The sequence below is a fragment of the Chelon labrosus genome (assembly GCF_963514085.1).
Source record: "Chelon labrosus genome assembly, chromosome: 22".
Lineage (NCBI taxonomy): Eukaryota > Metazoa > Chordata > Actinopteri > Mugiliformes > Mugilidae > Chelon > Chelon labrosus.
This window is the reverse complement of record NC_140355.1, coordinates 8,203,353-8,216,194: the sequence shown is the minus strand read 5'-3', so window position 1 is coordinate 8,216,194 and position 12,842 is coordinate 8,203,353. Positions and strand designations below refer to the sequence as shown.

Below are 12,842 nucleotides of genomic sequence, written 5' to 3'. Positions count from 1 at the left end.
ACCAGTATTGTCTGGTTGGTAATTGTCTAAACCAGGGCACCCTCTGAATTGCTCCACTGACTCCTCTCACTTTAGAAGTGCAAACTGCACATATGGTGCACTGCACCTACAGGATTATAGTAAGCCACAAGATCAGAGCAGATACGTTTCAAAGTTGACACAGTCCTCCCTGTAATACTTTTGATAAAATTAAATGAGCCAAATCGGGCTGCCAGATCTGCCTCGGTGTACCCGGGCACACTGTGCCCAGCACACAGCACACCAGCCGTACCAGGCAATCAATCACTTATTTTATTTGTATGGACACACCGCCGCACACGCAGAACCACACACACTTCAAAGGCCCTGAGCAACTCAGTTTAATTGAATTTACAACTTTTACACCGGCTTTGCGCGAAAAGTCCATTAGATTAATCTGTTGGTTAATTTCATTTATCCCATTAATCACTCCCCCCCAAAAGGCATGCAAATATGATATTATTCGGCTGCTTATTGCTTACACATGGATGGATTAGTGCTGCAACCAAAGCACCAACAAAAGCAACACCAGATGTTTTGTTTCAGGTTTAGAGTCCTGTATCAGGGAAGAAAATGGTAATGCCGTCCAGAGGGCATCAGAATCTCACCTCCTCTCATCCCCCGGGAGGATTGGAGGATTTATTCTCAACCGCGGCACTTCCTGCACTGTGATCTCCATAAATCTGTAACCCTCTCTTTGTTCCTCATGTAAATAAACAGGTAAATTGTTTTTCTCTGAAGTGCGTCTGCCTGCTGTCTTACATCAAAAAAAATAAAACAGTGATCTGCCGCTTTTTGATGCACCAGGAAATCCCAGCTCTGCCGTCCCCAGGCTCCCTTTCCTCACTCTCTCTCTCTTCAAAAATCATTTCCCCCTGTGATTTCAAAAGCCAGAATGCATTTGCTGTGACTTGTTGTGCAAAGAAACTTGCAACCCTTGCTGTATGGTGAAACTGCAGGGCTTGACAGAATCCTGAGCCAGTGGACAAATCAAATAAACGAGTGATGACTTGGTTATTGATTTTCCTTGATGATTCATAACGGCGAAGGTGTGAAAGCGGATTAGGAGTTTATGGTATTTTCATTTTAGTGAATTATGGAAGTTTCAGAGCACTACCCAGAACCACATGTTGCAGACATTGTCTTCACTGTGTGGGCAGACAATTGTTTCTTTTATAGCAGGAAATCCTTACAGAGCCCCTAAGCCCATAGAAACATACCTTTTGGCTCTTAGCCTTTTATCCGACTGACCTCTTTGTGTCAGTGCCAGCATTATTTATAAAAGGGACAATGGGAAATCCACTGAGGTTATCCAGAGTCAGCCAAGCCACATCATTCATCTATGATTCCCGGAGCCTGAGGACATAATTACTCCAATATCTTAATCAACGTAATCTGCAAACTAATTATTTCTGTATCCAAATACATAAACAACAATAAACTCAGTCCAACCATATTGTGGGTTATTTTTTCCATTTTCTTCACGGTGCAGGATATATTCCATTTGCAAAAAAACATTTGCGCTATATTATAACTCAAGTCTCTAGCCCAAAGGTGTGAGGAATCAAACAAAAATCAGGGCAAGCTATTTGTATTTTCAAGAAAACACCACACTCTCCTCGATCTGGTAGAGTATGTGAAGCAGCTGATACTCTCCAACACCGTACGTAGAAAATAATACAATAAATTAAGTTGCCGCGGTATAAACGGTGTTATACCGATCAGGCATAACATTAAGACCACCCTCCTAATATTGTGTAGGTCTCCCTTGTGCCTCCAAAACAGTTGTGACTCATCAAAGAATGGACATGGACCTTCTGATGGTGTCCTGTGGTGTCTGGTAGTTGTTAGTGGGGAGTGTTATGGGTTGTGGGGAGGGGCCTCTGTGGACCATCCCACAGATACTTGATCAGTTTGGGATCTAGTGAATTTGGAGGCCAGGTCAACACCTTGTGCTGTATTTCATGTTTTTTGAATTGTTCCTAAACTGTTTTTGTGTGTGTGTGTCTGTGTCAGGCTGCATCCTGCTGGGGATGGCTGCTGCCATCAAGGAGTGTCATTGCTATGGGGTGGGGGTGCCTGGTCTGGTCTAGGTGGGTGGTACATGTATAAGTAACATCCACATGAATGCCAGGTCCAAAGTTTTCCCAGCAGAACGTTGAATTGTCACAAGATGGTCAATGGTATTTACTTTTCCTGTCAGTGGTCATAATGTTGTGGCTGATGGGTAAATGTGTCACTGAGACTGTAAAGTGCTTTAAGTACTAATCGGTAGAAAATAATATAAATACAAGACCATTTAGACAAGCATTTACCTCATTTTAACATTGTCTGTTTTTTTCTTTTGTGATCTCTGGGTTGCTGGTGATTTATAGCTCACAATAAAGCACTTATTCTAACATTGACAAGATTATTCTTAGTGACCCACTGTGAGGCAGTGTTTGACTTTCTAACAACGTGCTCACAGTTACAATAATATAGTTACAATACCTTGATTCATTTCTACAAGTAAATGGCTTCCTCGTATCTTGCTAAAAACACGTCCCAGCAGCCACATTGCACTGATACTCTGATGAAGTAGTAAGTTACGCACGTACCAAACAATGCATTCCACTACAGTTACACCAGTTATCTTAGAAAGTAGCATTAAACTGAATCGATACCTGCACAATACAGGCTATAAAAGCTGAATTGCACAAGCACTCCTAGGATTTACTGCATGGTTTGTCTGATTAGATCAGGGGTACCAATCCACTGGGCCAAGGAATGGCACCTGGCTGCAAAGCATTTGCTACCGGACCCTGAAGAAACAAGATGATTTGCCAAAAAACAAATAAACAACAATAAATAAATAAATAATAAACATATCTAGTTGTGCTGTAATTATACTGCCTGGGTCACACCTTTCCAAACAAGGAGGGTCTCACTAGCCAGGGTTTATGAGCTGATACAGAGATTTCTTTTGGGGAAAAAGCCACCACTGGCACCTCAGTTAAGAGGAGCGCATGACAAAAACTCTGTTACCTGTGTGACATTTTCAGTGTGCTCATTGAACTGAATGACAGCCGTCACGAAGTTTGCAGTTTTGGCATTTAAACTGGAAGCGGTGGAATGGCAAGCGGACAGGTGCATGTCTGACGTGTTCCCAGCGTTAGGTGATATTTTCGGAGAGACGGAGGCTGGACTGTACTCTGACCAGCTGGTGTGCAGTCACGCAGTCTTTGCTGTTGACAGATTTTGACTGTAACTCCCCGCACGCAGATAACCCAGAAAATCCTAAGGACTGGATCCTTGACCCAGTGAGAATATACCCCTCAAGCAGCCCATGACAGTGCCAAAAGAAACCAACTCAGTTTGCAAATTAGAGTTGGCTGAAAAGTATGTTTTACATAATATCTCTGCAGACATTTTGGATCAGAGTCAAGGCTGACTATACTTTTACAAGTCCAGTGATACTGCTGAGTTGCATGTTTTTATATTTTATATTTTCATGATAGGAAAATACACCGATCAGGCATAACATTACGACCACCTTTCTAATATTGTGTCCAAAAGAGTTCAGACTCATCAGAGAATGGACATGCACCTTCTGAGGGTGTCCTGTGGTGTCTGGCAACAGAATACAATGTGGGGGCCTTTGGGTCCTATGGGTTGAGGGAAGGGGCCTCTATGGATCACAGACATCAGACCAGGGATTGCCTGGTCTGGTCTAGGTGGGTGCTACGTGTCTAAGTAACACCCATACGAATGCCAGGTCCAAAAGTTTCCCAGCAGAACATTGTATTGTCACAAGATGGTCAATGTTATTTACTTCTCCTTACAGTGGTTTTAATGTTGTGGCTGATCAGTGTATGGTTAGTGCTAATAAACTAACTCTGTATTTATATGTACAGTATATTATGTATAGGGTTAGGCCCCATTCACATGAATACTGAACTAGTCCACGGTGCAAAAACTGATTATTGTACAGATGCACCTATTCGATCCTGTATTTTAAGTTTCCACAAGCTCGAGTTTTGTGGGCCGGCATGGGATAGATTTCCACTTCAAAAATAAGTCTTCACATAAGAGATGCCTCGTCTTTCCCAGAAAGTTTCCTTTCTCCAACAGTTCCTCAGTTCCTGATCTCTTATATGCTAAATTTTCAGCCCTGTGCTGCTATCAAATAAAACCCCTCACCACCAACTCCCAACCGGGTTCCTTTTACTCCGAGGTCACGCTATCCCTCGCTCCATAAGCTCTATACTCTCATCATTTTAAAACTTGCGTAACAAACTGTGACCAGATCACATTATCAAAGGTTTCTGATAGTTTCACCGTGAACTACTTCTAACCTGGGCTGTGAGCTTGAAGGATTAAACCAGGCAAAGGTCAAAATAAAGTCAGAAAATAAACACCCGGTTTGGGGGGAAACTTATGTTGGCCGTCAGTTGGGAATTTCTAGTGAAACTAATTTAAATCAGGGGGGACTTAAGCCACTCCTCTAAAAGTCTCTCACACCCTATAATGCCGTCTATCTCAGCTGCCGGTTCATCCTTCCATCCTGTCCATCTATCTACCCTTCCGTCAATCAATCACTCTTTATCTGTAGGTTTGTCTGTTTATCTATACCTGTTGTTTAAATTCTAAGAATCAGCTTTGACTTTAAACACCTGCCGACGCCTTACAGAGAAACGCTTCCTTGTGCACAGGGCAGGAAATTAGATATTAGCACACACACTCACAGTAGGTGGCAAGTGTCCCAGAGCCCTTCAGTCCAACTAATGGGCTTGGATGGATGTGTGTGTGTGTGTGCTTATATACGTCAGAGATGGACAAAAACAATGATGCTCTTTGCCCCCCCATAGGACGGTTGCGTGCAGAAAACACACACATTCTGCTAATCTGCACTCATTGATATGCAATAACTGCCCTGCCCATGCCACCCCATTAAAGGGATGCACGCCGTACCGTTAGTTACACTGAATCATTTTCTGCTCACGTGTGGGTGTGAGAGAGAGAGACTGCGACCTGGACACACACACAACCATCAGGTTAGCCAGTGATTTACACTCAAAGACAACAGACAACTCATTTTCTCGTTCTCTTCCTGAAGACTCTACCCTTAATTTTACTGTTATATTTTCTACAAGAGTCGATTTTTCAGCTCATGAAATTGACCAAGCTCATCTTCTCTCTTACAGAAAGTCATGGTTGATTTTCATCCCATAACATTAGCTGCAGTTGCCTGTGGTGTAAATCTATAGTAGACTCGAAGATGCTACATCATTTCAGAATGGCTGCTGTATATGCTTTTGAAGGCAACTTACAGTATATCGAGTTTGGTTCCGTACATAAGTTGATGACTGCAGTAGAAACGCATTTGGGCGTCAACTTAAAGATGGAACAAATGTCAATCAGACGCTCATTATATTAGTAGTGGGTGTGCAACTAGGCAGCATGCGAAGTACTGAATGGATCCAACAGAGTCACCTTTAAAAAAAGGTCAAAAGTGATGCTTACAGGTTGATTAGCTCTAATTGAATTGTGTTCATAAATGAAAATATATAATGTCACTGCAGACTATAATATAGTTAGTGATATAGTTATATTTCTTGTGTGCTATCCAGAAAGAGAACTGTGCCCATGGCATTGACGATTCTTTAATGAATTAATGCAAAGTGAAAATGGTTAAGGCGTTATTGTTTTTTCTTTTTGTGCATTGTTTACTGTGCAGTCGCCTCTGGAATTGGCCTAATGGCAGAAGTGTCATCCAGCTCACACTGCAGTGGTTCTGCGTGATTGGGCTTTTTGTGGTTCAGACATGCCAGACTGTAGTCAAGAAAGAAGTAAGATTGACAGTGGTGCTCACCCATGGGTTACTTACAGTATCCGGACACACACCCTAGCCTCATATAGTATCAGATATGCTTCAGATAAATATTAGTGGCTGTAAAAAGGGCAAAAATGTCCTTTATGTCCCTTTGTCTATAATACTTGGTGTCAGCTTGTGTTTTTGTGTGTATGAATTAATGTGTTTTCAGTACAAACATACTGTTGAGCTCACAGTGGGTTACTGAATATCAATAACGCATGTGTTTGTGCGTACAGACATCCACATAGGCCGTGTGGTGTTTTGGTGCACATCAACATTTTAATCTTGTCTATGACAGAAAAGAAAAATGAAATCTCTCTTTTTTTTTTCCCCTACACTGACTCCCTGTGAATTCAATTCATTTCAGCACCATGGACAGAGACTGCTCGTTTTCTCCCCATGCCCCGTTGTCTGTGGCTCAGTTTGAAGCAACTGAGGCTTTTCCTCAGCTTTTCACTTCACGTTTCATGTCAAAATCGACAACACGACAGCCTGTGCCGCAAACTGTGCCACCACTTAAGCTCAATCTAAGCCGCAGACTGGTGGAATTTATGCTGAACAAGAGAATGAGGGAAGTCCTAGGTCTGAAGGGATGATTATTTGAAAAAAGAGGAGATACAGCCCAACTATGACAGGAGGAAGTATGACCCCCTCCAGCCTGCGTAAAAGTGCCAATAATGTTGGCCACCCATGGCACTTAGGCCCTCTGTTTCTTTTAAATTGATGCGCTTGTATTCATGGTGGTCGCTGTCAGAGTTATGATGGAAAACTCATGGCGTGGATGTACTGTTTATCCTTTACCATAAGACCTGTTACACCTGTGCAGACACAGTCCGCTGCATCTGTATGCAGGAGTAATCAACAGTTAACAACAGTTCAGATGTAGCTGGGAAAGAACTTTTTTATTTATTTAATTTTTTTTTTTTTACCTGACTGTGACGGGAGAACTCCCTCTGCACAACGCTGACTACCGGCACCCTAAGCGCAATAGAGACGAATTCCAACTTGACGAACTCGTCCCGGTTACGCGGAAAGGCGATCATGGCGGAGACCCCCTGCACGACCACCGTGTGACACACGCTCTCCACGAAGGACAGCGGGTCCTCGTTCTCGGGGACGCCCGTAGAGGAGAAGGAGAACGCGGGCAGCTCTCCCAGTGCGGATCCAACTGCCATGACAAGCTCCAGGGACAAATTGTAGGGCAGCACTCCGGCCCGGTTAATAGCTTCGGCCGCGAGCAGGACCGAGTCTCGGGGCGCAAACACTCGATTCTCCTTCGAGGTGTTCTCCTCTCTTTGCCTCGCCTGGCTTTTACTCCTGTTCGCGCCCCGCTGGCTGTTCACTGCGACTCTAGTCCTGAGGCTTCCATATCCGGGCGCGCTGGCACTTGTTTTCACCTGCTTATCCAACTCCAGCTGCTGCTCTCCCGCAGGAGCTCCATCGGTGTCCCAGTCCTCAGAACCGCTGCCAGCAGTGGCGGAAAGCAAGCGAGGCTGAACGTGCAGAGCCCCTACGCGAACCGTGTGGCCGATTCGTTTGAGCACCTGGCACGGCTGCGGGTGCGAGAGAGCGCACGGCGGGAGAACGACGAGGGCGCACAGCAGTAAACACATTGGTGGCGAGACCCCGGTGCCCGGTCGAGCTGCCGGGCCATTCATCATCATCCTCACCACCGACCTCATCATCTCCACTCCACAACTGCGCCGAATGCCCCGTCCAACCGCGCAGCAACCGAACACCGGGGCCGCTCCGTTCTCTCCCCTCCTGGGCCCCCGCCTGTGGCCCTCGTGCGCCGCTCAGACCAGCTGCAGCCCCCTCTCTCGCTCCAGCTCGCGGTAAAGTTGTGCGTTTCTGCTCGGGAACGGACAACAGGCTGCCGAGGCGCGAGATTAGGCACGAGCCGCGCACAAGCAAAAAAGGATCCCCAAAAGTGCTGCTTTTCATCTCAAAAGATTTTCATCATTCAAGCCTTTTGGTTACTAAACAGGTCGTTGAATCAGGCGGTAAACAAAATCCACATAATCCAGTGGCAGCAAGTGTGTAGGCAAGCCCAGAGGAAGATGTGTCGGAAAGAAAAGGTTAATGCGCATCAAACACATTCCAAAACAGTGAAATCCAGCACTGAGAAAAAAAATAAATAAATAAAAAAATCTGATGTCTTAGTGGCTTTGAAAAAAATAATCATCCCATTATCATCCACAGAACGCAACACTTCTTCACGGTACTCGAGATTTAATGAAAATGTTTTCCTCTCGTAAAATAGCCCAGTAGAAGCTTTCCAGGGCGCACGCGTTGCTTGGCTCGAGTCAACCTCAGTACTGACACTTGTGATGGCGAGACCTGAGCGCGGTCTTCCTGCTCACGCTGGAGGTTTAACCCCGTCTGTACTTCACCCCCCCCCCCCAAGCCACCACCTCTTCTAGTGTCAGAGCCACGGGGTAGGACGCGGAGCAAAGCACAATAAATAAATAAATAAATAAATAAAACGAAGATACAACGAAATAAAAAATGATTAAAAAAAAATGCTTGCTATTTTTACGTCCATAAACAAAAGGTTCTGCTCTTTTGACAAAACCTAACCGTAGGAAAAAAAACAGCTACATGCTCTTAATCAGATTGTTTTATTTAATCACGTCTAAGGACACCCAATAATATCATTAACAGCCCTTGAAGGGAGTTAAAAGTTTAACTGATGTGGCTCGTGTCTCTGTGGTAACCTGCAGGTCAGAGGTCACCACTCATCCAATCAGCAGCCTCAGTTTAAATAGCGGCCCAGATTAATGACTGGATAATGGTCTGATCTAGATTAATGATTGGCTAATGGTCGGGCTTGAAATGAGAGGCACGCCCATGTGTGGATATTGGAAGATCGATGACCCGGGATCGATCTGGTACAGGCTGACCTCAAAGGACGGGACAGGAAAGAAAAGAGAGTCAAGGAAGGGAGGTTTTGACAGGAGAGGAGGAGGTGGTGACCATGAGGGGCTCCAATGTGTGTGCGGGGGCGGGCGGTTGTGGTGTGGGAAGAGGAGAGGTGGATAAGAGGAGAGGAGTGGAGGACTAAAGACAGAGGAGAGGAAGGAGGAGAGCAAGTAAATGACAGCGGCGACAAGACACTGCTTCAGATGTCTCTTCAAAGAATCATAATGCTCTATTGAAGGAGATGAAACAAAAATAGGAGGTGAAAGGAAAAGAAAACCACATTGACAGACAGATTCAAGGTGAAACTGAAGAGTGTGTTTAAGAGTCCTCATTGCTCTTGCACAAAAAAAGCAATTCCTTTACTTTTCCTTCTTTTTTTTTTTTTTGCTGTTGCATTTTGCACTGTGTGTTAGATTGTGATATCAGGCCTCCATATGCCGTGCGGGGCTTTCAAAGACTTCAGAGTCAGAGTGTTAATTCTAATTCCAGCGCCTGATGAAAAGACAGTTGAATCACACAAACGTCGAAGATTACCTCTGCCATTTGGATTGATCTCAGAGGATGAAATTCCCACTTTTAAAAGATATTTTGAGCACTTTGAAATTATAGCCTGGCTTTCTCACTTGGCCCACTGGAGCTTTGCACTCTTTAGAGAGCATATGAGAATGTATGCTGCGGTTTAGATACTAGCTTGGGTACCGGCATTGTATTAAATAACTACAATATATCCGTTACAGCTGTTCTGTGTCCTCTACAGGTTGTAAGAGTGCGTTTGACCGTATGCAGATGACAATCCAGAGCTACACCCACCTCATCACAATTTATTATCAGCTATATGAAACCAATGATTGTTGAAGTTAAATGAAGCCTAAGATTCCTGGTGGTTTTGAAGCTTAACATGGCTCATCTGGGTGTCGTCATCTTGACCATCCTTTACTCCACCTCAAAGTTTCTTCATAAAAAGTTGTGTTTACCATGTTCACCATATGAGACCATGTAAACGTGCCTCTTGAGATGTTCACAACCTCATTAGTGGAATTCTTCCCAAAATGTTGATGCTATGTATGTGCTAGCTTGCTAATCTCTTAGCCTCACTGGATTCTAGACGCCAACTGTTGCCTAGCAGCACTGTACCCGCGACGCACGGCTGATCTTACCACTTGAACACTAAACATTTTGTGTACACAACCTTCCATGTCGTAACCATTATCTCATGAGCTCCTTTCGAAATCAGTCAGCCTCTGGTGGCCATTTGTGGAACTGCAATTTTTGGTTCTTCCAATATTGATTGTTCAGCATTGGCCACTTGTTTGAAACACAACACCCGCAGATCTGATTGAGCAATGTCACGCAGGAACTCTCTGTGCTTATTAAATATTATTTCAGATAAAAAAAATAATGGTAACAAAAGAAATGCCCAAATGCTTGTCAGAGTTTTCCCACTACTGCCTTTGTCTCTCTAACTTTTTCAGTTCTCTCTGGCTGCTGGTCCACTTTCGATTTCTTTATCTAACTCTCGTTTTGTCTCTTTTTGTTTATCTGCCAGAGGTCTTCCTTGCCTTTCCGCTTCCAAGCTCATTTGATTTCCACATGCCCGTCCGCCTGCACGCCCAGAAGTTTGCCCTCTCTTTTGTCCCCGTCTGAAAATCTGCTTGACCCCCTGTCCGACCGAATATTCATCCGCGCTCCTGCGTCTGCCTTGGTTGTCCGATTTGCTGACCGTTTCCTTCACCTGTCTGCTTTCCCGCTGATCTGCCCACCTGTGTGTCCTCTTCCTCTGTCAGCATCATTGCACAACTGTCTGGCTGTCTGTCGCTCGGCTTCCCTGCCTGCCCGTCTGCCTGTCTTCCTGCCTGCCTGTCTCTCCGTTAGTCTTCTCGCTCTACACCCCTCACACCTGCCAGCCAAACTCCTTCATGCTTCAGTTCTCCCTGCAGTTGCAGATGAAACCTGAGCACACGCACACGGAGAACACAGCACCTTTTAGACACAAACAAGATCAATGCACAAACATGCTAGGAGATCAAAGACACAAATCCTTCCATGCACACAGGTCCATTGATTTGATTGAATAAATACAAATATGTGTTACTACATGGATACTTTTGCAAACTTAAAAATGATATTTGAACAGAGAACGCCTTGCAATAAAGACACTGTTTTGAATGATGCATGTTTTTCTTATTTATTAACATGCTTCCTACATTAACTTCACAACAAGCAGCATATGATCAGCGGATCAGTCACTACAAACTCATTCTTGTTCAGACACACATAATCTAAATATGTAATTATAAATAAATGCTCGTGCGGATCCTAAATTGGCCAAACACATGTCGCGCTGAATGTTGGTGTACTTAATTCCTTATTTCCATTTGACGACAAATTCACAAAAGACACAGATTTTGGGGCACAAGTGCAAAAATGCGAACAGCGTGAATAAGCCCGAAGATGGCACTCCATTAAAAGCTTCTGTTTGATGGTATTAGCTTGTTCCAGCTTGTTTTAAATTTGTATGATGTTTACCATGAGATAGTCAGTGAGCTATAAGAGGATTTTTGCAATCTCATACCCAAACTGACAGCTCCTCACAAACATCACCACCGCACAGTCCGTGAATGGTGTCCCACTCCTCTAACCATGTGACTCGGCTTCTTTCACTCTCCTGTCTTAATGTCTGCGTAATCTTACTGTTGTGTCTGATACTCTTATGTTATTGAAGTTATTCAGCGGAATACAACATGGGAAAAATTGTGCGTGTTAAAGGATGGGATGACTTTAAAATGCTCTCTAACACGTTTTATGCTTTCTGAGAAAACTAAACCAAGGCACACGTCCCTATCAATGTCTAGTTGAGGTGTTTTTGTGCAGTGGAGCAACAATCTGCCCTTGGAGTCACATAACCGTTTGTGCTGCCTGTATTTGCGTGGAAGTCTTGTTTCTGTCGAGACAGCTTGAGCAAATGTTCCATTTTAATTATTTAATCAGACTGCCGAGTCTGCTGTCACAGCTTCATACCGATCTTATAACCCTTAAAGTTAGTTTATTTTTATTGAACACCGCCTTTGTTTGCAGGACTTTTAGTTTTTCTGTCTTGTTGTATACACGCACAAAAGGAAAAATCCATAACCGTGTATTGTCATGCATATTGAGTAATTCAGCAGAAAACACACTTACACTTGTATTTTTATTCATTTTTTTTATTATTTCTGCACTTTCCCTGTGCATTTTGAATCTCAAGTAAAATAAGTGGCATTGCCATAACCAATTATGCCGTGGGTTATGTTTTTAATTTTCACCTGCATAAACTTCCCCAAAGTCAGGAACAGCTGCAAACCTCAAACTTTCAAAATGAACAACACTGAGCTCTATGGATGAGAGACATTTTGAAATACAATAAGTGTCCTCGTCTCTGGGCCAGATGGAGATTTGAAAAATCTCACGCAAAATTGAACAAGCCCCTGTAGAGTTCTCAACCAATTCTCTACCAATTTTGAGTCAAAATAAGCGACACGCAACAATGCTACGCCCGTTTCAGTCAGCGCGGCACAAGGCAGCCTCTTCCCTGGATGTGCCGTGGTCATGCAGGAACTCAAGTGTGGCAAAGGCCTACATCTGTGCTTAACTGGAGGAGTATGTTTTCATTACTTAAAAATAACTGTGGGAGAGGTAAGACAAGATAAGATAAGATAATCCTTTAATTTATCCCGCTACATAGAGCCCAAAGTTTAGAAGTTTAAAAGTAAGTGGACAGAAGGCAAAAACTAAATCTCTATATTTAATAGTTTGTTGAAAGTCCTTTTAAATCAATAACTGCCTGAAGTCTTCAACTCGTAGACGTGACTAGACTTTGTATCTTCCCTGGCGTTGCTCTTTGGGGCCTTCACTGCAGATTATTTTAGCTCTTCCTCGTTGTGAGCTCTCTCTGACTCAGATCGAGGCGATAGATTCCAACATTTGAGGGAAAGTCCTTTGGTTGATGTTTCGGACCATTGTCCTGCTGAACACTGAAATGATGTCCGGTGAGTTTTGATGCACCTTGCTGAAT

General features: G+C 43.8%; 1 protein-coding gene across 1 annotated transcript in view; it reads right to left on the bottom strand.

Annotated features, from left to right (window-relative positions):
- grin3a (glutamate receptor, ionotropic, N-methyl-D-aspartate 3A) overlaps positions 1-7,557 on the bottom strand; it is a gene marked incomplete at both ends in the record, with an annotated part of 47,694 nt that extends 40,137 nt beyond the window's left edge. Inside the window, one exon of the mRNA XM_084571851.1 lies at positions 6,802-7,557. Within this exon, the coding sequence (XP_084427977.1) occupies positions 6,802-7,557 (756 nt within the window). The remainder of the gene's footprint in view (positions 1-6,801) is intronic.
- Between the last annotated feature and the right edge of the window lie 5,285 nt (positions 7,558-12,842).